The sequence below is a fragment of the Pseudorca crassidens genome, chromosome X (assembly GCF_039906515.1).
Source record: "Pseudorca crassidens isolate mPseCra1 chromosome X, mPseCra1.hap1, whole genome shotgun sequence".
NCBI classification, from domain to species: Eukaryota; Metazoa; Chordata; class Mammalia; order Artiodactyla; family Delphinidae; genus Pseudorca; species Pseudorca crassidens.
Window position 1 is genome coordinate 92198303 of NC_090317.1, and position 27991 is coordinate 92226293.

Below are 27991 nucleotides of genomic sequence, written 5' to 3' on the forward strand. Positions count from 1 at the left end.
TGCTCTCCCTATGCTATGCGGCTGCTTCCCACTAGCTATATATTTTACGTTTCACAGTGTATATATGTCCATGCCACTCTCTTACTTTGTCACAGCTTACCCTTCCCCCACCCCGTATCCTCAAGTCCAGTCTCTAGTAGGTCTGAGTCTTTATTCCCGTCTTGCCCCTAGGTTCATGATCATTTTTTTAGAGTGAATATATATGTGTTAGCATACGGTATTTGTTTTTCTCTTTCTGATTTACATCACTCTGTATGACAGACTCTAGGTCCACCCAACTCACTACAAATAATTCAATTTCGTTTCTTTTTATGGCTGAGTAATATTCCATTGTACATATGTGCCACATCTTCTTTATCTATTCATCTATCGATGGACACTTAGGTTGCTTCCATGAGCTGGCTACTGTAAATAGTGCTGCAATGAATATTGGGGTGCATGTGTCTTTTTGAATTATGGTTTTCTCTGGGTATATACCCAGCAGTGGGATTGCTGGGTCATATGGTAGTTCTATTTGTAGTTTTTTAAGGAACCTCCATACTGTTCTCCATAGTGGCTGAACCAATTCACATTCCCACCAGCAGTGCAAGAGCGTTCCCTTTTCTACACACCCTCTCTAGCATTTATTGTTTCTAGATTTTTTGATGATGGCCATTCTGACTGGTGTGAGATGATACCTCGTTGTACTTTTGATTTGCATTTCTCTAATGATTAGTGATGTTGAGCATCCTTTCATGTGTTTGTTGGCAATCTGTATATCTTCTTTGGAGAAATGTCTATTTAGGTGTTCTGCCCATTTTTGGATTGCGCTGTTTGTTTTTTTGATATTGAGCGGCATGAGCTGCTTGTAAATTTTGGAGATTAATCCTTCGTCAGCTGCTTCATTTGCAAATATTTTCTCCCATTCTGAGGGTTGTCTTTTGGTCTTGTTTATGATTTCCTTTGCTGTGCAAAAGCTTTGAAGTTTCATTAGGTCCCATTTGTTTACTTTTGTTTTTATATCCATTTCTCTAAGAGGTGGGTCAAAAAGGACCTTGCTGTGATTTGTGGCATAGAGTGTTCTGCCTATGTTTTCCTCTAAGAGTTAGATAGTTTCTGGCCTTACATTTAGGTCTTTAATCTATTTTGAGTTTATTTTTGTGTATGGTGTTAGGAAGTGTTCTAATTTCATTCCTTTACATGTAGCTGTCCAGTTTTCTCAGCACCACTTACTGAAGAGGCGGGCTTTTCTCTACTGTATATTCTTGCCTCCTTTATCAAAGATAAGGTGACCATATGGGCATGGGTTTATCTCTGAGCTTTCTATCCTGTTCCATTGATTTATATTTCTGTTTTTGTGCCAGTACCATACTGTCTTGATTACTGTAGCTTTGTAGTATAGTCTGAAGTCAGGGAGCCTGATTCCTCCAGCTCCAGTTTTCGTTCTCAAGATTGCTTTGGCAATTCGGGGTCTTTTGTGTTTCCATACAAATTGTGAAATTTTTTGTTCTAGTTCTGTGAAAAATGCCAGTGGTAGTTTGATAGGGATTGCATTGAATCTGTAGATTGCTTTGGGTAGTAGAGTCATTTTCACAATGTTGATTCTTCCAACCCAAGAACATGGTATATCTCTCCATCTATTTGTATCATCTTTTATTTCTTTCAACAGTGTCTTACAATTTTCTGCATACAGGTCTTGGTCTCCTTAGGTAGGTTTATTCCTAGATATTTTATTCTTTTTCTTGCAACGGTAAATCGGAGTGTTTTCTTAATTTCACTTTCAGATTTTTCATCATTAGTGTATAGGAATGCCAGAGATTTCTGTGCATTAAGTTTGTATCCTGCTACTTTACCAAATTCATTGATTACCTCTAGTAGTTTTCTGGTAGCAGCTTTAGGATTCTCTATGTATAGTATCATGTCATCTGCAAACAGTGACACCTTTACTTCTTCTTTTCCGATTTGGATTACTTTTATTTCTTTTTCTTCTCTGATTGCTGTGGCTAAAACTTCCAAAACTATGTTGAATAAGAGTGGTGAGAGTGGGCAACCTTGTCTTGTTCCTGATCTTAGTGGAAATGGTTTCAGTTTTCCACCATTGAGGATGATGTTGGCTGTGGATTTATCATATACTGCCTTTATTATGTTGACGAAAGCTCCCTCTATGCCTACTTTCTGGAGGGTTTTTATCATAAATGGGTGTTGAATTTTGTCGAAAGCTTTCTCTGAATCTATTGAGATGGTCATATGGTTTTTCTCCTTCAATTTGTTAATATGGTGTATCACACTGATTGATTTGCATATGTTGAAGAATCTTAGCATTCCTGGGATAAACCCCACTTGACGATAATGTATGATCCTTTTAATGTGCTGTTGGATTCTGTTTGCTAGTATTTTGTTGAGGATTTTTGCATCTATGTTCATCAGTGATATTGGCCTGTAGTTTTCTTTCTTTGTGACATCTTTGTCTGGTTTTGGCACCAGGGTGATGGTGGCCTCATAGAATGAGTTGGGGAGTGTTCCTCCCTCTGCTATATTTTGGAAGAGTTTGAGAAGAACAGGTATTAGCTCTTCTCTAAATGTCTGACAGAATTCGCCTATGAAGCCATCTGGTCCTGGGCTTTTGTTTGTTGGAAGATTTTTAATCACAGTTTCAATTTCAGTGCTTGTGATTGGTCTGTTCATATTTTCTATTTCTTCCTGGTTCAGTCTCGGAAGGTTGTGCATTTCTAAGAATTTGTCCATTTCTTCCAGGTTGTCCATTGTATTGGCATATAGTTGCTTGTAGTAATGTCTCATGATCCCATGTATTTCTGAAGTGTCAGTGGTTACTTCTTTTTCATTACTAATTCTACTGATTTGAGCCTTCTCCCTTTTTCTCTTGATGAGTCTGGCTAATGGTTTATCCATTTTCTTTATCTTCTCAAAGAACCAGCTTTTAGTCTTACTGAACTTTGCTATCATTTCCTTAATTTCTTTTTCACTTATTTCTGATCTGATCTTTATGATTAATTTCCTTCTGCTAACTTTGGGGTTTTTTTTGTTCTTCTTTCTCTAATTGCTTTAGGTGTAAAGTTAGGTTGTTTCTTAAGGTAGGACTGTATTGCTATAAACTTCCCTCTTAGAACTGCTTTTACTGCATTCCATAGGTTTTGGGTTGTGTTTTCATTATCATTTGTTTCTGGTATTTTTTGATTTCCTCTTTGATTTCTTCAGTGATCTCTTGGTTATTAAGTATTGTTTAGCCCCCACGTGTTTGTATTTTTAACAGATTTTTTCCTGTAATTGATATCTAGTCTCACAGCGTTGTGGTCGGAAAAGATACTTGATATGATTTCAATTTTCTTTAATTTACCAAGGCTTGGTTTGTGACCCAAGATATGATCTATCCTGGACAATGTTCCATGAGCACTTGAGAAGAATGTGTATTCTGTTGTTTTTGGATGGAATGTCCTACAAATATCAATTAAGTCCATCCTGTTTAATGTATAATTTAAAGCTTGTGTTTCCTTATTTATTTTCATTTTGGATGATCTGTCCATTGGTGAAAGTGGGGTGTTAAAGTCCCCTACTATGATTGTGTTACTATCCATTTCCCATTTTATGGCTGTTAGCATTTGCCTTATGTAGTGAGGTGCTCCTATGTTGGGTGCATAAATATTTTCAATTTTTATATCTTCTTGGATTGATCTCTTGATCATTATGTAGTGTCCTTCTCTGTCTCTTGTAATAGTCTTTGTTTTAAAGTCTATTTTGTCTGATGAGAATTGCTACTCCCGCTTTCTTTTGATTTCCATTTGCATGGAATATCTTTTTCCATCCCCTCATTTTCAGTCTGTATGTGTCCCTAGGTCTGAGGTGGGTGTCTTGTAGACAGCATATATATGGGTCTTGTTTTTGTATCCATTTAGCCAGTCTATGGCTCTTGGTTGGAGCATTTAAACCATTTACATTTAAGATAATTATTGATATGTATGTTCCTATTACCATTTTCTTAATTGTTTTGGGTTTGTTTTTGTAGGTCTTTTCCTTCTCTTGTGTTTCCTGCTTACAGAGCTTCCTTTAGCATTTGTTGTAAAGCTGTTTGGTAGTGCTGAATTCTCTTAGCTTTTGCTTGTCCGTAAAGGTTTTAATTTCTACGTCAAATCTGAATGAGATCCATGCTGGGTAGAGTAAACTTGGTTGTAGGTTTTTCTCCTTCATCACTTTAAATATGTCCTGCCACGTCCTTCTGGTTTGCAGAGTTTCTGCTGAAAGATCAGCTGTTAACCTTATGGGGATTCGCTTGTGTGTTATTTGTTGTTTTTCCCTTGCTGCTTTTAGTATTTTTTATTTGTATTTAATTTTTGATAGTTTGATTAATATGTGCCTTGGTGTGTTTCTCCTTGGATTTATCCCGTATGGGACTCTCTGCGTTTCCCGGACTTGACTGTTTCCTTTCCCATATTAGGGAAGTTTTCAACTATAATCTCTTCAAATTTTTTCTCAGTCCCTTTCTTTTTCTCTTCTTCTTCTGCGACCCCTATAATTCAAATGCTGGTGCATTTAATGTTGTCCCAGAGGTCTCTGAGACTGTTCTCAATTCTTTTCATTCCTTTCTCTTTATTCTGCTCTGCAGTAGTTATTTCCACTATTTTATCTTCCAGGTCACTTATTCATTCTTCTGCCTCAGTTATTCTGCTACTGATCCCTTCTAGAGAATTTTTAATTTCATTTATTGTGTTGTTCATCACTGTTTGTTTGCTCTTTAGTTCTTCTAGGTCCTTGTTAAACGTTTCTTCTATTTTCTCCATTCTATTTTCAAGATTTTGGATCATTTTACTATCATTAATCTGAATTCTTTTTCAGGTAGACTATTTCCTCTTCACTTGTTTGGTCTGGTGGGTTTTTACCTTGCTCCTTCATCTGCTGTGTGTTTCTCTGTCTTCTCATTTTGTTTAACTTACTGTGTTTCGGGTCTCCTTTTCACAGACTGCAGTTCATAGTTCTTGTTGTTTTTGGTGTCTGGCGCCAGTGGCTAAGGTTGGTTCAGTGGGTTGTGTAGGCTTCCTGGTGGAGGGGACTAGTGCCTGTGTTCTGGTGGATGAGGCCGGACCCTGTCTTTCTGATGGGCAGGTCCACGTCTGGTGGTGTGTTTTGGGGTGTCTGTGGCCTTATTATGATTTTAGGCAGCCTCTCTGCTAATGGATGGGGATGTGTTCCTGTCTTGCTAGTTGTTTCTCATAGGGTGTCCAACACTGTAGTTTGCTGGTTGTTGAACAGAGCTGGGTCTTGGCATGGAGATGGAGATATCTGGGAGATTTTCACTGTTTGATATTACATGGAGCTGGGAGGTCTCTTGTGGACCAGTGTCCTGAACTTGGCTCTCCCACCTCAGAGGCACAGCCCTGACACCTGGCTGGAACACCAAGAGCTTGTCATCCATATGGCTCAGAATAAAAGGGAGAAAAAAAAGAGAGAAAGAAAGAAGATGATAAAATAAAATAAAATAAAGTAAAATAAAATAAAAAATAATTATTAAAAAAATTTAAGTAATAAAAAAGAAAGAAAGAAGAGAGCAACCAAACCAAAAAACAAATCAGCCAATGATAACAAATGCTAACAACTATACTTAAACAAACAAAAAAAACGGACACACAGAACCCCAGGACAAATGGTAAAAGCAAAACTATACAGAGAAAATCACACACAGAAGCATACACATACACACTCATAAAAGGAGAAAAAAGGGAAAAAAACCATATATATCGTTGCTCTCAAAGTCCACCTTCTCAATTTGGGATGATTCGTTGTCTATTCAGGTATTCAACAGATGCAGGATACATCACGTTGATTATGGAGATTTAATCCACTGCTCCTGAGGCTGCTGGGAGAGATTTCCCTTTCTCTTCTTTGTTCGCACAGCTCCTGGGGTTCAGCTTTGGATTTGGACCCGCCTCTGTGTGCAGGTCGCCTGGGGGCGTGTGTTCTTTGCTCAGACAGAACGGGGTTAAAGGAGCAGCTGATTCGGGGGCTCTGGCTCACTCAGGCCGGGCGGAGGGAGGAGTACAGAATGCGGGGCAAGCCTGCGGCGGCAGAGGCCAGCATGACGTTGTAACAGCCTGAGGCGCGCCGTGCGTTCTCCCGGGGAGGCTGTCCCTGGATCACGGGACCCTGGCAGTGGCAGGCTGCACAAGCTCCCAGGAGGGGAGGTGTGGACAGTGACCTGTGCTTGCACACAGGCTTCTTGGTGGCTGCAGCAGCAGCCTTAGCATCTCATGCCCATCTCTGGGGTCCGCACTGATAACCGCAGCTCGCGCCCTTCTCTGGAGCTCGTTTAGGCGGTGCTCTGAATCCCCTCTCCTCGCGCACCCCGAAAGAATGGTCTCTTGCCTCTTAGGCAGGTCCACACTTTTTCCTGGACTCCCTCCTGGCTAGCTGTGGCACACTAGCCCCCTTCAGGCTGTGTTCACACAGCCAACCCCAGTCTTCTCCCTGGGATCCGACCTCCAAAGCCAGAGCCTCAGCTCCCAGCAGACAAGCTTTTTGGGCTGGTGAGTGCTGGTCGGCACCTATCCTCTGTGCGGGAATCTCTCCCCTTTGCCCTCCACACCCCTGTTGCTGTGCTCTGCTCCGTGGCTCCGAAGCTTCCCCCCTCTGCCATCAGCAGTCTCCGCCCGAGAAGGGGCTTCCTAGTGTGTGGAAACCTTTCCTCCTTCACAGCTCCCTCCCACTGGTGCAGGTCCCGTCCCTATTCTTTTGTCTGTTTTTTCTTTTTTCTTTTGCCCTACCCAGGTACGTGGGAGTTTCTTGTCTTTGGGGCAGTGTGAGGTCTTCTGCCAGCGTTCAGTAGGTGTTCTGTAGGAGTTGTTCCCCCACGTAGATGTATTTCTGATGTATTTGTGGGGAGGAAGGTGATCTCCACATCTTACTCTTCCGCCATTTTGAAGCTCCCTCCTATGGATTATTTAATTTCTCTATTTTAATTGACTAAAGGCGAATGTCTCTGACAAGAAAACGTTTTATTAAACATGAGATAAGTATAATAATACATTTAATATGCCAGACATTTATCAGCATTTTATTCTTTTTTAAATATTTATTTATTTGGCTGTGCCGGGTCTTAGTTGCGGCATGCAGTATCTTTGTTGCAGCATGCACGATCTTTTGTTGAGGCATGTGGGGTCTTTTTTTAGTTGCAGCATGTGGGGTCTTTTCTCAGTTGTGGCATGCAGGCTCTGAGTTGTGGCACGTGGAATCTAGTTCCCTGACCAGGGATCAAAGCCAGGCCCCCTGCATTGGGAATGTAGAGTCTTAACCACTGGACCACCAGGGAAGTCCCGATCAGCATTTTATTCTTAATATGCCATCAATATAGGACTTCCCGGGTGGCACAGTGGTTAAGAATCCACCTGCCAATTCAGGGGACATGGGTTTGATCCCTGGTCCGGGAAGATCCCACATGCCGCAGAGCAACTAAATCCATGCGCCACAACTACTGAGCCTGTACTCTAGAGCCCGCGTGCCCCAACTACTGAGCCCATGTGCTGCAACTACTGAAGCTTGCATGCCTAGAGCCCATGCTCCGCAACAAGAGAAGCCACCACAATAAGAAGCCTGCACACCCCAATGAAGAGTAGTCCTCGCTTGACACAACTAGAGAAAGCCTGCATGCAGCAACTAAGACCCAACACAGACAAACATAAATAAATTTTTAAAATATGCCATTAATCCCACACAATAATCCCAGTGGTTGTTATTGTTAACTTCATTTTACAAATATGGAAACTGTGGCACAAAGAGGTTAAACTCACTCAAGGTTGCATAGCTAGTAAGAAGCAAAAGCAAGATTTAAACAATTTGGGTCTTTGTTACTCTATCCATTTCTAGCATTTAAACTCTAGCTAACTAGTTTTACCATGAATGGCAGTGTAATTCTAGCAATCTCACTCTCAGGTATTTACCCTAGAGAAATGCAAATTTATGTGCACACAAACACTTGCACATGAATTTTTACAGCAGCCCTACTTTTAATCACCCAAAACTGGAAACAACCAAAATGTGGTTTCATATAATAGACTACTACTCTGTAATAAAAAGGAACAAACTATTTGATACACACAACTTGGATGAATCTCAAAAGCATTATGCTGAGTGAAAAAAACCCTCAAAATATTACATATAGTCTGACTCCATTTATGTGACATCAAAGTGACAAAACTATAGTGTGATAGAGCACAGATCAGTGGCTGCCAGCAGTTGGGGTGAGAACATAGTATGACTGAAAGAGGTAGCACAAAGGAGTTTCCTAGGGTGGTGGAACTGTTTTGTACTTTGACTGTGGTAGTGGTTACACTGATCTATACGTGTCAAAATCCACTGAACTATACACACCCCAGAAAAGTCAATTATACTATGATAATTAAAGAAAAAGGCAACAGGTCGTCATCTTTTCAGTCAGTACGAATTTCTGTATTTCTTATTTACTCAAAATAAACTTTTACAGTTCTGTCACCAACACTAGGTTTTCAGGTTTAAAAATCAGAAGAGTTACATCATAATGTGAAGCAAAGAATCATTATTAGGCCACATATCCAACCTAAATGATGACAGTTACCCCTAATAAACATTCTTTAAAAGTTAAATGAATTTGGGTGCTTATTCCCTTAAATATAAAAATATTTCACGGGACTTCCCTGGCGGTTCAGTCGTTAAGACCCTGCGCTTCCACAGCAGGAGGCATGGATTTGATCCCTGGTCGGGGAACTAAGATCCCACATGCTGTGTGGCACGACCAAAAATAAAAAAAAAAAATTTTAAGTATTTCAGTAAACTTATTAGATGATACGTTTGATATAGCAATTTGCACAGTAAAACAAAAGTAAGTAGTCAAAATTAACTTTGGGAAGGAGAATGTGACGGAATGAGAATGTCATAAGGATGTCATGGACAACCATGGCTCTAGTAAAAACTTTTCAGTTTTTACTAGAATTCATTCATGTATCACTAGTATAATTAAAAATAAAAATTTAAAAAGAATTTAAAAAATCCTAGATTGAAATGGAGATGTTTCCCAAGTTGCAATTTCCTTCCATCCATGGGGCTTCCATTGCCTTCAGGAACCCCTTGGTTACTCCATTTACCAGGTCAGGCTTGTATTCTACTTAACACTTAGTGCCTCACTCATAGCACAGTGGGCACTCAACAACTATCAGCTGAACTGAATTGCACCTGGAAATGTGAAGAATAAAAACAACAAACACATGGTCACTAACAAACTCTATGATCTAGAAAGGCTAAATCATGCTCTAATTTTGAATGAGGCAAATTATTATTGAGTGCTAACAACATGCTCAATAGTTACCAAAGGCATACACAGAATTTTAGAAGAGAGCAAGACAAACATATAACATAACTACCAGTGGTACAGAGGCTTTTAAAGCCTAAAATAGGCAGAACCCAAGCCAGAATCAATTATTTCTGGCTCCCTAGCCATAAAACTATAAAATTCAAGGGTTTGAAAAAAAGAAAAGGGGAAAAAACTAACCTGTACTAAGTTTCTATGGGCTGCACATTAGACATTTGTGTAGATTAAAAGTTATTTGAGGACTTAGGTTTCAGCTTGGTCATGTAAAGTACTGGGAGGTCATCATTTCCACCTTTACAAGAAAGAAGCTATATCGACTGAAAATCAATGACTCTTCTTGGACCTATCAGAGAAGTGAAGTCATAGGGCAAACCACCAACCCACTATCTGAAGAGACCGGTGCCTGCAGGTAGCCACAGGATCCGAACATGTAAGCTGGTAGGAAGATTAAACTAGAGATTCTGACAAATTACTGGAGGCCAGAGTATGGAATGTCATGAGAGTATGAAGCTCTTGGGCTCCACGTTGTGGGGGAGGGGTTTCCCATCCTCTTCCAAGTTTTACCAAAAGGAATCCCACAAGGCTCCTACAGGGAAGATCAGGAAAAATGTCAGAGAAAGATTCCATGAAGGTGCTGTTTGGCTGAGGAAAATAGCACTCACTGTGAAATCCACCCAGACCCCTTTCCTTTATCTCTAGTACAGAACAAAAGGCTTAATTTTCGGGGAGACTTAAAATCTATGGCTTGAGGACACTGGTGAATACTCACTGCTGCTGGGCGAATGAACAGAGGAAAAAGAAAAAGAAGCTCCACTCCTGGAGAAAGGGCAGGAAATCTTGTGAAGGACACACTCAAGACCCAAGTTCCAGTACCTGCCTAAGTCTGAGGCTTAATCAGATCATCAGAGAACTCCCCCTCCCCCAGCAACCACCACCTGGCAAACCAGTTATGTGGTTAGTAACACTGAAATACAACTGGGAGAGCTGTAAGAGACAGCTCTTGGGAAACAGCACAAAGGAAAAACCCAAAGCCAAGCAGGAGTCAAAAAGAAGGTATCACTAGAGGAATCAGAAATCTCTGGTGCCCATAGCAAAAACAAACATGGAACACAGGCAGACTCCTGACTAGATTAATTAAAATCCCCACACTAAAGGCCTAGCAGAAGGAAACCTGTGTTCTTCTCCTGCCCATGTTCAGCTTTTAACAAATTTATGAGGTATAATAAAAGGCAGGAAAATATTCCAAATGCCAAAACAATCATCAGATCCAGATTCAGTATGACACAGAAGTTGGGACTATCAGAAATGAAATCTAAAAGAATTATGATTACTGTGTTAAAGACTCTAATGGAAAAGGTAGACAATATGCAAGAGCAGATGGATAATTTCAGAAAAGAGATGTTAACTGTGATAAAGAATCAAATGGAAATGCTCAATAAAAAAAGAGTAAAAAACCACCATGCTCAACAGTAGAACTGACACAAACAAGGAAAGAATCAGTGAACATAAAGATCAAATTTGTTGATCAGGTCAATAAAAATAAAATAAAAAGAGACAAAAGGGAGAAAAAATAGAACACAGCATTCAAGAACTGTGGGACAATAACAAACAGTATAATATATTTGTAATTGGAACCCCAGAAGGAAGAAAAAAAGAGAGAATGGGGCACAATAATTATTTGAAGAAATAATGGCTGAGAACTTTCTAAATTAGTGACAGGCAACAAACCACAGACACTAGAAGCTCAGAGAATACCAAGCAGCATAAATATGAAAAAAACTAAAAGGCCACACCTAGGCAAAGACAAAGAGACTTAAGGAAGCCAGAGGAAAAAAGGCAAATTAGCTATAGAGGAACAAAGATAAGAATTACAGCAGACTTTATAGAAACGATGCAAGCAAGGCAACAGTGGAGTAGTATGTTGAGAGAGGAAAAAAACTCAACTCAGAATTCCATATTCCATGAAAATGTCCTTTAAAAGTGAGGGAAAAAAAGACTTTCTCATACAAACAAAAACAGAATTTACTGACAGCAGATCTGGCATAAAAGTTAATGTTAAAGGAAAATTCTTCAGGCAGAAAGATTATGAATAAGATGGGAAGCTGGATTAGCATAAAGAAATGAAGAACGTTGGAAAAGGAATAAATGAAGGTATAATATAATGTTTTATTTTCAAAATGTTTGAAAAGCCAATTTCCCAGACACCAGCCAAGGGCCAACCTTGCAAGCAGGCCTTCTAAAGATAGCAGCCTCAGGCCTGCTATGTTAACTCTTTTCAGCACAAGAGGGTATATATTAAAAAAAAAAATCCCTACAGCTAGCATCGTACTTAATGGTGAGAGATGGAATGCTTTCTAAGACTGGAACAAATGAAGGATGTCCTCTCTCACCTCTACAACTCTGATAAAGAAGAAAAAATAACAGTACCCATATTACCTGATTTCAAGAATCCTATGAAGCTATAATAGTCAAGACAGTGTGGTAATGGCAAAATGACAGGCACAAAGATCAATTCAACAGAACAGAGATCTCAGAAATAGACCCACACAAGCATAACCACATTTTGACAGAGGTACAAAAGCAATTCAATGGAGAAAGGACAGTCTTTTCAACAAATGGTTCTGGAACTACTGGACATCCATATTCAGGAAGATGAACCTTGACATACACTCCTCATTTTCATGGCTGGTAGGAATGCAAAATGGTAGAACCACTTTGGAAGACAGTTTGGCAGTTTCTTATAAAAACTCAGCAATCCCACTCCTACGTATCTACCCAAATGAACTGAAAACTTATGTCCACACAAAATATTTATTCAGCTTTATTCATAATAGCCAAGAAACTGGAAGTAACCAAGTTGTCCTGAAACAGGTGAATGAACCGTTGTATTCCATACAATGGAATACAATTCAGCGATAAAAAGGAAAAGGCTATTATTTCACATAACATAGATGAATCAAGTAAAAGAAGCAAGACCAAAAAAGGCTACATACTGTATGATTCCATTCATATGACATTCTGAAAAAGGTAGGGCTATAGTTAAAAATTCAGAAGTACACTATTCTGAGGCATTTCTAGGAAACAAAACTGGCTGGATATATTTTTTAACATGGATAGTTCTGACCAGGTCAACTTGTGTAGGAGTTCATGGAAGTTCACATCACCATAACCATATACCATCTCTTTTTAGATAAATGTACTTAATTTTTAAAATAGGGTAATATATTCACGTGGCTTAAAATTCCAAAAGTATATATAAAAGTTTATGCAGTGAAAAGTCTCTCTCCCACCTTCTACACAGGCCGTGTATGCCCCTAAGCTATCAGTGTCTTGAATATCCTTCCAGAAATATTTTATGTTTATGTAAGCAAAAATTTACATATTACTGCCCCACTATCTATTTTATACAAATAGTAGTATACAATACACATTGTTCTGTTTCTTGCTTTTTTTTTCATTTTGTACATCTTGAAGATCATGCAATATCAATGTAATATTCTACTGTATAATCAAGCCTTGATTGATCCTTAGGCTATAACCACTCTTGCTATTATAAGCAATATTCCGAGTAACACGCAAACATTTGTTGAATTCATTCCTGGAAGTGTTTGCTGGTTCAAATGATATGTGCATTTATAATTTTGATGGCTATTTCCAAGTCACTTTTTCTTTTTTTAACATCTTTATTGGAGTATAATTGCTTTACAGTGGTGTGTTAGTTTCTGCTTTATAAAAAAGTGAATCAGCTATACATATACAAATATCCCCACATCTCCTCCCTCTTGCGTCTCCCTCCCACCCTCCCTATCCCACCCCTCTAGGTGTTCTCCCTGTGCTATGTGGCTGCTTCCCACTAGCTATTCTACATTTGGTAGTGTATATATGTCCATGCCACTCTCTCACTTCGTCCCAGCTTACACTTCGTCCCAGCTTACCCTATCCCCTCCCCATATCCTCAAGTCCATTCTCTACATCTGCATCTTTATTCCTGTCCTGCCCCTAGGTTCTTCAGAACCTTTTTTTTTTTTTTAGAGTCCATATATATGTGTTAGCATATGGTATTTGTTTTTCTCTTTCTGATTTACTTCACTCTGTATGACAGACTCTAGGTCCATCCACCTCACTACAAATAACTCAAGTTCGTTTCTTTTTATAGGTGAGTAATAGTCCATTGTACATATGTGCCACATCTTCTTTATCCATTCATCTGTCAATGGACACTTAGGTTGCTTCCATGAGCTGGCTACTGTAAATAGTGCTGCAATGAATATTGGGGTGCATGTGTCTTTTTGAATTATGGTTTTCTCTGGGTATATACCCAGTAGTGGGATTGCTGGATCATATGGTAATTCTATTTTTAGTTTTTTAAGGAACCTCCATACTGTTCTCCATAGTGGCTGTATCCATTTACATTCCCACCAACAGTGCAAGAGGGTTCCCTTTTCTCCACACCCTCTCCAGCACTTATCGTTTGTAGATTTTTTGATGATGGCCATTCTGACTGGTGCAAGTCACTGACTTTTAAAATGTCAGGGATTTTTCATTTTTAATTTTTATCCTAGGAGGAAAAAAAGGAAGCTGAGATTCTATCACCAGGCAATTTTCTAGAGAAATGTACAGCTCTAAGATGTACAAAGTGAGCCTTCTATTCATTTTCCCACACATGCTTCCTAGGGTCCAGTTGCATTTTCATGTAATGTATTTCAGGCCACAAGCTGGTTGTAAAGCCTATTTCAGGTGTGTAAAAGGTGTTACTTCTAAAATCTTCACAAGCAAAAGCCAAAGGCTGACTCCCCAAATTACTAGTCACTGGCCACTCTACAGCACAATGGTGGATTCTTCACAGCAACCACAGGGAGATTTTAAAATCTTAACCAAATAAAACATATCTACAGAGAATCCTTTGTCCTTATTATAATGCCTAAATAAGGATTTCTTCTCTTAGGTAAAACTATAAATCACATAAAGGTTATGAAGAAAGGATGCAAATGTTTCTCTCATCTTTCAGGTGGTGATGGATTCCCAGTTAGCCATCTTTTTGCTTGACTACAAAACCTAGTGCAGTCTAGTACACTACAGTTTTTGTGATAAAGCTTGAACGGGAGGTTGAGGAAACCCAGGGGCTCCTTTGATAATAGCCACACAAGATCAGTGAGCAGCCAAGCCATTCATGATGGTATCTACATCTAGAGCCACACTGTCTCCCTTTGGCTTCCTCCTAGAAAAACCATCACTCAGCTCCACACTTGATAGAAGAGACGTGGCATGATCATATTACTTAGTCTCAAGAATACACTACATTTACAAATGAGCATTTAAAATGATTTATCAAAGGAAAAGCTGCTATATTCATTAATAATTATTATACATTACTGTGGTAATGGTCCCCAATTTTCTCACATCTCCTTATGTCCACACCCTGGAGGGTCCCCTCCCACAACGACTCTGGGCTTGGCCATGGAAGAACTTCTGTGGTTTGGCTGATGGGACAATATCAAATGTGACACAAGCAGACACTTGAGAAGTGCTTGTGCACTGGTGCTTGCTCTCGCTTCCTACTCTTTGTGCCTTTGAGACCAGGATGTTAACAAGTCCAGACTAGCCAGCTGGATGAGAGACCATTTGGAGTGGGGATGAGCCATCCCAGCTTAGGGCCTCCTAGACCAACCAGCCTGCCAACTACCAAATGTGTGAGCGAGGCCATCCTAGATCATCCAGCTGCCAGCTAACTATCCTCCCTGCCAAAAAAAAAAAAAAAAAAAAAAAAGAAGGAAAAGCTAATTGACATAGGCTACTTCAAAGTAAATATGTTTGTGGTCCACTACATATGGAAAGGGGAAAAGAACACTGATTTTCCCTATGAAGTTTACTCTGCACATAAGAAATAGTTTCAAACAGAAAAACCTGCAGTACCTGGATGAGAATAAATAAATATATAAGTATAGAAAAAATTCATCAGTCTTCCCAGATTCTCATAAATGCACTGTCTGCCATCACGGATGGCACACACCAAACACACACACACACACACACTCCACAAAAAATTTCCATTTAGTCACTGAAGCATCTTTATCATGATATATTTAAGCCAAAGTCTTATATATTCAACAGTTCCATTTCTAACATGAACAACAACTCAGGTTTCCAGGAATCACTTTTTCCTTCAATTCTACTTTTTTTCCCATTTGACAGGGCTTGGTGAAAGCTGAAAGAGCTCCCTTAATGCAGCCTAAAAAGCATCAGATATAAGAGCCCAATTAAACCTCCTTCTAGAAGCATTCTACAGGACCAGCTTCTTCCAGCATCACAGCAACTCTTTTTAGCCATGTTAATGGTGGGCAGTAAAAATTGTTTAAGATCTATACATGGGACTTCCCTGGTGGTCCAGTGGTAAAGAATCCGCCTTCCAATGCAGGGGACATGGGTTTGATCCCTGGTCAGGGAACTAAGATCCCACATGCCGCAGGACAACTAGGACCGTGCACCACAACTAGAGAGTCTGTGTGCCTCAAACTACAGAGCCCACGCGCTCTGGAGCCCGCAAACCACTACTAGAGAGAGAAAACCCGCACGCTGCAACTAGAGAGGAGCCCGCGTGCCGCAACAGAGGATCCCGCCTGCCTCAACGAAGCCTGTGTGCCGCAACTAAGACCCGACGCAGCCAAACAAAAAATCTACACATTTAGGCCAGAAACACTGCCTCTATTGGATCACAAAGTGGGACACTGAAAGGGAAATGACTCTCTTAAACCGCTTTTGTTTAGGCCTCACTAGATGCCTTTCTGGATTAAATACACACACACACTGAAAAACACCTTCCAGCAGCCTCCCCCAGTCCTTGGAATAAAACACAACCTCCTTAATGAGGTCCCATAAGGCCCTGTCAATTTTCCCCTGCCTATCTCATCTCTTTCCCCAGGTCCTAGCCAAACCTCTGTGGATTCTTTCTACATCTCTCTCCCATCTCAGTGCCCTTACAACACCTGTTGTTCCCTCTGCCTAGCAATCCCTTCTCTCTGACTTTTACCTTGTTTTTTCCTGCTCATCCTTCAGGCTCCAGGGCACCTTGCTGATCTCCCTCTCAGAAGCACTCTACCTCTTACTTGCTGTGTGACCTTAGGCACGTTACCTTTGCTTCACCTCTTTGAGCCTCAGAAAGATACCCTGTGATAAGCACTTAACACAGTGCTTAGCACACAAGAAATGGTTAACAAATCATCGCTGCTGTTATTGCTATTATCTCATAGTAATCTCCATCACAACTCAGTACAATTAGTAATTAGATATTTATTTGCAGAAAAATAGAAACACCTCCTTGGATTTCACCTTAATACCTAGTACCTTTCATGCTATTCCCCCCATACTGTATTTTTTGAAGGGAAGACGAAATGAATGTTTACAGAGCAATTATTTTTATTATTATTATTTTTTTTTGCGGTATGCGGGCCTCTCACTGTTGTAGCCTCTCCCGTTGTGGAGCACAGGCTCCGGACGCGCAGGCTCAGCGTCCATGGCTCACGGGCCTAGCCGCTCCGTGGCATGTGGGCTCTTCCTGGACCGGGGCACAACCTGTGTCCCCTGCATCGGCAGGTGGACTCTCAACCACTGCGCCACCAGGGAAGCCCAACAGAGCAATTATTACCTCAATTAATTATTATCTCAGAGGTGTGGTTTGGCAGATGAAGAAACTGAGGCATGGTGAAGTTAAGTAACTGGTCAAAATCAAGTGGTGGATTAAAATGCAAGTTGGCATGACCCCACAGTCTGTGTTGGATATGACACCAAAGGCTTCCCTAACTCATAAACCTTGTCATCTAAGAGCAGCAAGCCTCAGAAAAGATGGATCTTCACATTCACATACTTCCCAAATGACTCCCAGGTATCTAACTCTTCAAATCCTTAACCAGCTTGCTGTTCCAATTACCCCTGTAAACCCCTTTAGCACAATACTCTTCCCCTTGATTGAGGTGATAGATTTCCTTACTACCTTTCCACTGGCTGTTGAGCTCTCAAGGAGATGAGTATCTTTCACCTCTTATACCCCTAGCAAATATATGCTTGCTAAATAAATTAAATGAAAATGTTCGAGAATATATTATAGGTGCAAAGTTGGGGGAGTGGTGGAATGGATTTTCATAACTATTAAAGCTTGGCAGAGCTAAGAACAAACTTGACGAAAATGCTGACAAAAGGGGAGTTTACATTAACCACTTTTCCAATTGATACTGATTTCTATATTTAGCACCAGAGATTCCATGTGATTTACAAATGTGTGCTTTACAGCTTTAGGTAGATTTCACTCACCAATGTTCTGCTGCACCCCACAGCTGCACCTGGGCCACCCTCTGTGCAGATGCCTTTGACAAATACCAATCTCTCAATGGTTACTCTCAAACTGTTCATAAAAAGAAACAGAAAGAGCAAATGATAAGGCAAATGGGAACAAACTGTTAGTAAACGGTGACCTTGACTGAAAGGAATAAAGGAGTTCTTTGTACTATTCTTACAACTTTTTTTCTAATTGTGTCAAAATAAGAAGTTTTGAAAATCTAAAAAAAAAAATTTCCCAGGAGATTGCAACACACAAGGTCTAGTGTACTGGCCATGCTGGTACCATATTCTCTTGTCAGCTGTTCCAAAAAACACACTCCAGACTCGGGTTTCCTTGCCTATCAGCCAACAAAAAGCCCCTTAGGTAACAGGGCTCAGCCACGGCTTCTGGGTTGGGACAGAGATTAAATTATTTACTGCTTGAAGAGCACTAATGAACATATAGGTATCTCCCATTGGACAATGCCCCAGTACTATTTCCCCACACCAGGCCCCCTGCTTTCTTCAGTCGGCTACCTTTGAGTTCTTACTTTCTGTTTCCCAAGCTCAGCTACAGGGTCAGGCAAATTCTCCCCAGGACACTTCTTGCTCACTGTCCCCGGCAAGAGAAGCACAGAGGCAGTTTCGATGGTAAGAGCTTTGCTGCTGTTGTCTAAGGAGAGATCTACAGGAAGGAGGCAAAAATAACTATGGGGGAGTCACAAAGATTCCAGAAAAGAGAAAACTCAAAGCTAGTAGTTACTTGGTCTGTAATGACCACTTGCTAGCACCCTTTTATTCATTCATCACTTCTACCTACTCATCCTAGACCTTCCCCACCCCACAAACCAGAATGCTTCAGCTTTCCCAGTCATTGTAAGTGGAACAACAGGTAGAAACTTGTAAACCATTCAAGTGTCCCATATTAGCCATTTCAGCAAAGTGCCACATGGGTGTCACCCAATACTCACCCCTCACTTATAAGGTGAGATAAGTAAAGGTCACAGTAAGTTATCCCCTGATGAGAGATTTTCTTAATGTAAACCAGCATATGATCTCTACCTTCCTCAGCTCCTGTTTTGTGTAAGCTCTATGAGGAGGTAGGTACATTACGTCCTATGATAATATTCAACCTCTGTATCCCTGATCAAGGCTTGTTAGAGTCCTTTGTAATGCCATGTCTTCAAAAACACCCAATGCCTTCTGCCTCCCCCAAAATACTTGCTTAGTTCCAGCCAGACCTCAAAGTAGCGTGCAAAAAGAAGAAATGCTTTCGTGTAGCTTAGGGTAGAAATGGGTTGTTAGGGTCAGTGGAACACAAAGGAGGGAAAAGACAAGCATTACCAAAGGAGATCATACTCAACCTACAGCCTTCAACATCCTTTGTTCTTAAATATTTTAACTTTTGCTAACTCATACATCTCAACTATGATGACAGCCCTGCACCATCACCTTTCTTGCTCCTGGGAACTCTCTACAGGCCAGAAGGTGGGTCCCGGTCACCCCTAAGGCTGCTTCCAAGTCACTCCCGGAGGCCAGATGATCACAAACACTTCAGGTAGGAGTGGGAGGCCCTTCTTCACTTTCCCCTACCTGTGAACAAGATTCACCAACTCCTACAGGTGAGAAGGCATTTACCACACTGCCAAGGCACAGCAACACGACTCAGAAAAGTGGGAGAACGAAAGTGTGGGTTCTAGGACCAGACCAGGACCCCTGAGTATTCCAGAACTGACTGGATGAAGAATGCAAGAAACTGTCAAGGCACCAATACTGGGTTAAGAGCACTTCTCTAGCAAACAAAACTGTAGAGAAGAGCATAGTTGAAGAAAAGGTGTCAATGATGGTAGCCAAGACTGAGAGCTCATGTAATTCTCTCACCCTTGGAGAGAGTCATTATCCTTTTACAGTTCAAGTATTTAAATTTAGAGCTCACTTTAAATGAAAAAGAAAATGATATGTTATAGAGGTAGAATACTCCTAGGCTAAACAAAAGAGGAAAAAAAACACATTTTCACTTATCCAAAGAGTAATCACATGATACTATAAAAGCATGAGAACTACACTATTCAAAAGGTACAGAGGCCTGGGATCCACATTCCCACTGTTTACAGATGTTATGAAAGTATTAAATAAAAACGCGATGCTTTGTTCAGGCCGACTCCTTTCTCACACCCCGCCTTCACCCCCAGGCTGACAAGAAATGGCTGCAGGGAAGGTATTTAAGAGAACTACTCTGAGAAAGTGGATTCTGGGTTGCTTAAACTAAGCCAAGATGTTGTGCAACCAGTCTTTACCTAAATTATTTTCCATTACTTTGCCAGTTTTGAGAGAAGCAGTTATCTTTATCAGGGAATGAGGTCGCCTTTCCCTCCAGGCCACTGGAATCACCATCAACACGGTTTTGATTTCTTACACAATCAGACGGCAGGGGGGTGGGGGGACGCGGGGGGAGACGACACGGGGACCTCATCCTCAGCTTCACAGATCAACGGATCTCACATCAAAAACAATCTCTCGAACATCTGAGACCATGGATTTCCCTGCAACTCAGAAATCCAGAGAAGCGGCCAAACAAGTTTCTTGCCAAATGCTTAGGAGCTGCATATGTCCCAGGGCTACACAATGATACCAACTTTTAAACATGCCTTCACATACCACCATTACGGTCACACACTCGAAATCCCGCCCCCCCTTTCCTCCTCACAAATAATAAACGCAGGTTGCCCGGTGCAATTTAAAGCCAGACTTCACCGAAGCAGTGCCTCTGAAAAGCGAGAGAAAAAGATTGGAGGGAGGCTATCTTTTCTTTTTTTTTAATCGATTGCCCCACGGCGGAGGGAATAAAACCAACTCGATTGCTGGAGAAAAGTTAACTTTGCCTTGCCCAGAGATGGGAAATTTTTCCCATAAGACTGGCAAAGCCCTCCCGTTTTCGCCACCCCCGCCCCCGGACCGCCCGGCGCTCACCGCGGATCCGGACCCGGAGCGCCGGAACAATGACGCGAGGGGGAGGGAAAGTTCGCCAGCCCGCGGGGCGCCCGGGCTCACCGGGGACCTCGCCGCCGCCCGCACCGCCCGGCCCCCAGTCTCCGGGACTCAGTTCTTCCCGCCCCCCAACATCGAAACAGTCAGGGCGCGCCCCCGCTCCCCGGAGCATCCGGCCCCAGGCGGCCGGCAGAGCAGGTCCTCCCGCCGCGGGTCTGACCCCGGGAGCCCCGAGAGCAGGCAGTGGACCGGGAGGGAGGGGGCGCCAGGATGGGGCACCGGAGGGAACGGCCGCAACAGTTATGGCGCTCAATTCCTGCCCGAGTGTAGCCGCAGCCGAGCCCGGCCGGGCGCCCCCACCACCCCTGCCCCCGCGCCGGCCACCCGGCGCTGCGTCGGCCGGCCGAGGGACCACCGGGCACTTCACCTCAGCCCACACACGCTCTCGGCCCCAAGGCGGTGGGGACGCCGGAGGCCACCGCGGTGAGGAGCCGAAGCGACCCGGAGCGCGGCGAGGCTGGGCCGGGACGTTGCGCTCCGCGGCGCCCGTTTCCACTCCCTGAGGCCGCCACTCCCGCTGCCCACACAACGCGACGCCCCCTAGCCCGCTCGCCCCGCGTCAAGCCTCAGTGGCGCCTACCTTTGCGCAGCTCGGTCGCCGCTCCTTCCCGGCTCCACACTCGGGCCCGGCAACGTGCCTGGCGAGTCGGGTAGGGGTGGTAACCGCCCCCCGAACCGCTCGCTTTCTTCTCTCCCCTCCCTCGCACCTGCCCCCTAATCTCCTCCCCACCCCCGCCCCCCGCCCCCCGCCCCGCCACGGGATCCGCCGGGGCCGCCCCCAGTGCCTCAGCTCCCGCCCTCGGCCCTCGCCCGCCCGGCCCGTCAGGCCTCAGCGCTGGGCAGGCGGTTGGGCGGCGGCGGCTGCAGCGGCTGAGGCGGCGGCGGCGGCGGCTGAAGCGGCGCGGAGCACTATTGTATTCCTGACACTGTGCGCTCCCACGCTCCGCCTCTTCCCCTTCCTTCCTCCCCCCGTCCCCCCACCCCCCGCGCTCCACTCACAACCCACCCCCCCGCAGCCAACCGCTGTCCGCGCTAGCCCTACCCGACTGGCTCCCCGCCGTCCGCCCGCCGCGCGCTCTTCTGGCGGGCTGGGCGCCGTCGCTACCGCCGCGCGCCTCGAGGCTCCGCCCACTTAGTGCTCCCGCACCCGCGGCGCTGGGCTCCAGGTGGGTTCCTCTCTGCTCCTGCTGGGCGCGCTGCTGTCGGGAGGAGCCTCAGCGCCTCTAAGGGCCGGAGACGCCGACGACGAGGAGGTTCCTGGGCCGTGTTGAAATACTACCTAAGCTTTTCATGGCTCCTTTCAACTCTAAAGTTGTATAAGTGGACCCTCATGTATACAACTCTTGTCGGCCACTATTGATTTAAGTCGTTTGGACTTGAATTACCTATAATAATCAAGCCAAAGTGGCTATTAACAGAATAAATTTATTCAGTTGCAAGCACAAGTGGTTTATGATGTGTGGCTTTTTGACGAGTCAACTTGGTTAGGCTACAGCCTCCATTTATTCAATCAAACACTAACCAAGGTGTTGCTGTGAAGGTATTTTCATGTAATTAAAGCTCCTGATCAGTTGACATAAAGTAAGGGAGATTATCCTGGATAATCTGAGTGGGCCTGATCATTCCTTTCTGACTGCGTGCCCTATAGATTTTGGATTTACTTAGCCTGCCCCACATTTGTAAGCCAATATCTTATAATTAATGAATGAATAAGAGAGAGAGAGAGAGAGAGAGAGAGAGAGAGAGTGTGTGTGTGTGTGTGTGTGTGTGTGTGTGTGTCTATAGCTATTGGTCTGCTTCTTTGGTGGAATACTGACTCATACAAATGTTTAAGCAACAAACCCTTTACCATGAACTCATAATTGTCATTTTCATTTACATTTCTAAACAGAAAGGTAAGCTCTATGTCATAATATGCAAATGTGTGAATTCTAAAATATTCATGGTCCTTCAGACTTACCTCATTTTATTATACTTATTTTGAAATAATTATAGATTCACAGGATCTGTAAAAAAAATATTACAGAACAGTCTCATGTAATCTTCACCCAATTTCCCCCAATGGTAATATCTCACATAACCAAGATATTGACATCGGTACAATCCACAGGCCTTATTCCGATTACACCAGTTTTACATGCACTCGTTTCTGTGTCTGTGTATATAGTAGTGCGCAATTTTATCACATGTAAATGGAATCATACCTTTTGAAACTGGCTTTTCTTCACTCAGCATAATTTCCTTGCGATCCACCCAAGTTGTTGCATGTATCAATAGTTCATTCCTTTTTATTACTGAGTAGTAGTATTGCTATGGATGTACTACAGTTTGTTTAACTATTTACCCATGGACGGACATTTGGGTTGTTTCCAATTTTTGCCTATTAAGAATAAAACTGCAATGAATATTCATGTAGAGTTTTTTGTGTAAACATTAGTTTTCACTTCTCTGTGACAAATGCCCAACAGTGCAATTTGCTGGGTCGAATGGTATAAGTTTAGTGTTATAAGAACCTGCCAAAAATTCCAGATTGTCTGTACCATTTTACATTCCCACCAGCAATGTATGAAAGATCCAGTTTCTCTACATCTTTGCCTGCATTTGGTGTTGTCACTATATTTTTATTTTAGTCATTCTAATAGGTGTGTAGTGATACCTCTTTGTTTTAAATTGCACTTCCCAATAGCTGATGATGTTAAATATCTTTTCATATGCTTATTTGCCATTTGTATATCCTCTTTGGTGAAATGTCTGTTCATGTCTTTTGCCCATTACATTTTGAGAATTCTTTATATATTCTAGATACAAGTTTTCTGTCAGATATGTGGTCTGCAAACATTTTTCCCAGTCTGTAGCTGGTCTTTTCATCCTCTTAAGAGATTTTGAAGGCCAAAAGTTGTAATTTTGATGAAGTCCAACTTATCAATGTTTGCATTTATGTATCATGATTTGGTGTCATGTCTGAGAAAAATTTCACCTAGTCCTAGGTCCCACAAACTTTCTCTTGTATTTCATTCTAAAAGTATTATAGTTTTATATTTTACATATAAGGCCATGCTTCATTTTCAATTAATTTTTGTATAAAATGTGAAGTTAAGGTCGAGGTTCATATTTTTGCCTATGAATGTCTGATGGCTCAAACACAATTTGTTAAAATAACTATTTGTTCCTCCACTGAATTGCTTTTGCACCTTTGGCAAAATCAGGTGGGCATATTTGTGTTAGGCTATTTGTGTGGGGCTATTTCTCCATTCTCTATTCTGTTTTATTGTTCTATGTGTCTATCCCTCTGTGAATACCAAACAGTCTTGATTACTGTAGCTATATATTTCTTTATTCTTCTTCAAAATTGTTTGAGCCATTCAAGGTCATTTGCTTTTCTATATAAATTTTGGAGTGAGCCTGTCTATATCTACAAGAACCTTGCTGGGATTTTGATAGGAATTGTGTTGAACCTATAGATCAATTTGGGGAGAATCGACATCTATACTATATTGAGTCTTCTATCCATAAACACGATATGTGTGTCTCTCAATTTATTTAGATCTTCTTTGACTTCGTTCATCAGCATTTTGGAATTTTCAGCATGCAGATCGTGTACATGTTTTGTTAAGTGTATATCGTATTTCATTTTCTTTGGCGTGATTGTAAATAATATTGTGTTTAAAATTTCAGCTTCTTTATTCATTGCTCATTATTATTATATGGAAATGCAATTAATTTTGGCTGTTGATCTTGTATTCTTTGACTTTGTTGAACCCACTTACTAGTTCTAGGAATCTTTTTGGTAGATTATTTGGGATCTTCTACATAGACAATCATGTTGTCCATGAGTATGGACAGTTCTATTTCTTCCTTTCCAATCAGTATGCCTTTTATTTCCTTTTCTTGCCTTATTGTGCAGACTAGAACTTTCAGTACTATGTTGAATAAGAGTGGACATCCTTCCCTTGTTCCCTATCTTAGGGGGAAATTTGCCATTAAGAAAACTGTTAGGGGGCTTCCCTGGTGGCGCAGTGGTTGAGAGTCCGCCTGCCGATGCAGGGGACATGGGTTCGTGCCCCAGTCCGGGAAGATCCCATGTGCTGCGGAGCGGCTAGGCCCATGAGCCATGGTCGCTGAGCCTGTGCGTCCGGAGCCTGTGCTCCGCAACGGGAGAGGCCACAACAGTGAGAGGTCCGCGTACCGCAAAAAAAAGAAAGAAAGAAAGAAAGAAAGAAAGAAAACTGTTAACTGCGGTGTTTTTTTTTATTTGTTTGTTTTTGTAGATGCTGTTTATCAAGTTGAGCAAGTTCCCTTCTATTCCTAATTTGCTGAGAGTTCTTATCATGAATGAATGCTGAATTTTGTCAAACGCTTTTTCTGCATCAATTGATATGAACATACGATTCTTCTTCTTTATCCTGTGGATATGGTAGTTTGCATTGATTGAATATTGATTTTTGAACTAACCTTGCATAGCTGGAATAAGCCCCGCTTGGCCATGGTATAACTGTTTTTATACCTTTCTGGATTCTATATCACTAATATTTGATTGCAGATTTTTGTGTCAAAGTCCCTGAAAGAAGTTTTGAGAGTTTTTTTCATGCCATGTTTGTCTGGTTTTGATATTAGGTGAATACTGGCCTCATAATATGAGTTAAGAAGTTGTGAAGAAAAGAGTTAACATAGCAGGCCCTTGGTGGGCCTCTGGGAACTGGGATTTCAGGAGGGTTTCCACCATCCCCAGAACTGATAAGAGTGACTCACTATGCCTAAACTGTTTGTACAAATGTGATTTATACTGGGACTAAAATTCAAGTCTCCTGATTTCCAAGCTGTGCAGAAGAGTTAACATAGCAGGCCTGACTGTTATCCTTTGAAAGGCCTGTTTGCAAGGTTGGTTCTTGGATGGCATCTGGAAACTTGGATTTGGAGTGTGTTCCTCCCATTCCCAGGACTGATAAGAGTATCTCACTGTGCCTAAACTGTACAAACAATATGGTTTATGTTGATCATCTGCTTTTCTTCTGGGAGTCTGGAATTTTGGTAAGTGCTAAGCAGAGGGTGCCTACATGACCGACCCTCAATAAATGCCCTGGGAACTAAGCTTCTAATGAGCTTCCCTGATAGACAACATTTCACATGTGTTGTCACAACTCTTTGCTGGAGGACATAAGTACATCCTGTGTGACTCCACTGGGAGAGAACCCTTGGAAGCTTGTGCCTGGTTTTCTCTGGACTTCCCCCATGTGCCTTTTTCCTTTGCTGATTTTGCTCTGTATTCTGTCATTGTAATAAATAATAGCCTTGAGTCTGACTATATGCTGAGGTCCTAGTTGAATCATTGAGCCTGGGGATGGTCTTGGGGACCCTGACACAGAAATGTTCCCTCCTCTTTGGTATTCTGGAAAAGATTGTGTAAAATTGGTGTTAATTCTTTAAATGTTGGTAGAATTTTCCAGTGAAACCATGCGGACCTGGAACTTTTTTCCCCAAGACATTTTAAATTACAAATCTAACTCCTTTAGTAGTTACTGGAGTATTCAGATTATAAATTCCATATTGTTTGAGTTTTGATAGTGTGTGGTTTTCAAGGAAACATTCCATTTTATCTAAGTTGTCAAATTTATACGCATAGGGTTTTTCATAGTATTCCGGTTTTTTAAAAAATTAATTATTTTCACACCGCACGGCATGCAGGATCTTAGTTACCCGACCAGGGATTGAACCTGTGCCCCCTGCAGTGGAAGCACGGAGTCCTAACCACTGGACCACCAGGGAATACCCCATAGTATTCCTTTTTTAAAAAAAAACACATCCATCACCTCACACATTTACTCTCCCCTTCTTTTTCTTTGGTGAGAACATTTAAGTTCTACTTAGCAATTTCAATTATACAATACAGTGTTATCAACTATACTCACTATGTCATACATTAGATCCTCAGACTTTCTTCATCTGACAGATGGAAGTTTGTACCTTTTTTTTGTTTGTTTTTGGCTGCTTGGCATGCGGGATCTTAGTTCCCCAACCTGGGATTGAACCCGTGCCCCCTGCAGTGGAAGCATGGAGTCCTAACCACTGGACTGCCAGGGAATTCCCTGGAAGTTTGTACCCTTTTACCAACCTCTCTCCGTTTCCCCTACCCCTCGGCCCCTGGCAACCATTATTCTACTCTGTTTCTATGAGTTCGACTTTTTTTTTTTTTTTTTTTTAGATTTCACATGTAAGTGATTCCATGCAGTATTTGTCTTTCTCTGTCTGGCTTATTTTACTTAGCGTAATGCCCTCCAGATTCATCAATGTTGTCACAAGTAACAGGATTTCGTTCTTTTTTTTTTTTTTTTTTTGCGGTACGCGGGCCTCTCACTGTTGTGGCCTCTCCCATTGCGGAGCACAGGCTCCGGACGCGCAGGCTCAGTGGCCATGGCTAACAGGCCCAGCTACTCCATGGCATGTGGGATCTTCCCGGACCAGGGCACGAACCCGTGTCCCCTGCATCAGCAGGCAGACTCTCAACCACTGCGCCACCAGGGAAGCCCCCTCGTTCTTTTTTTTAAGGCTGAATGATATTCTTGTATATGTGGTATATATATATATCACATTTACTTGATCCATTATTCATCTGTTGACAGACACTTAGGTTGCTTCCATACCTTGGCTCTTGTGAATAATGCTGCATTGAACATGGGAGTGCAGATAGCTCTTTGAGATCCTGATTTCAGTTCCTTTGGATATATACCCAGAAATGGGATTGCTGAATCATATGGTAGTTCTTTTTTTTTTTTTTTTTTTGCAGGGGGGACCCTAATGTCAAAGAAATACAATAATTTGCAAGTTTCTTTTCCAAATAGTGACATTTTTGGGAGTTCCCTCGTGGCCTAATGGTTAGGATTCCAGGCTTTCAGTGCTGTGGCCGAGTTCAATCCCTGGTTGGGGAACTGAGATCCTGCAAGCTGCACAGTGCAGCCAAAAAAAAAGAAAGAAAGAAAAGAAAAATACAGTGACATTTTTAATGAACATTTTGGTCAGGGATTGACTATATATTTGCTATAGACAGACATTTCCATAGCATCTTCCTTCCAAAGAATTTGGTTACCAGGTTGAGAACTTTATTTTCCTTTCAATTGGCTTCAGGATCTGTAGAAAGATCCCCTGGCTCATTTGTGATATTAGTGATTTATGTCTCCTCTCTTTATCTTAGTCAATCAGTGCTATAGGTTTATCAAGTTAATTGATCTTTTCAGAGAAACAGCTTTTTGTTTAATTGATTTTCTCTATTGTTTTCCTTTTATCAATTTCATTGATTTCTGCTCTTATCTTTGT

The 27991-nt window shown here is 41.9% G+C and overlaps 2 protein-coding genes across 7 annotated transcripts in view; one reads left to right on the plus strand and one right to left on the minus strand.

Annotated features, from left to right (window-relative positions):
- The window catches only part of JADE3 (jade family PHD finger 3), a 151783-nt gene extending 129947 nt beyond the window's left edge, over window positions 1-21836 (minus strand). For 2 of the 6 annotated variants that reach the window (XM_067722812.1, XM_067722808.1), the window contains exons 1-2: window positions 21726-21836; window positions 17630-17720 (exon numbers count right to left, since the gene is read on the minus strand). The gene's annotated coding sequence lies outside the window, so the exon portion shown is untranslated. Of the gene's footprint in view, window positions 1-17629; window positions 17721-21263; window positions 21388-21725 lie in introns of those variants that run through there. The other 4 variants (XM_067722809.1, XM_067722807.1, XM_067722813.1 and 1 more) reach the window with 3 other exon arrangements.
- LOC137216685 (transcription initiation factor TFIID subunit 4-like) lies at window positions 20529-21819 on the plus strand. The gene is made up of 2 exons (XM_067722737.1): window positions 20529-21106; window positions 21228-21819. The coding sequence occupies exons 1-2, from the start codon at window positions 20529-20531 to the stop codon at window positions 21817-21819; spliced, it is 1170 nt and encodes a 389-aa protein (XP_067578838.1).
- Window positions 21837-27991: the final 6155 nt, after the last annotated feature.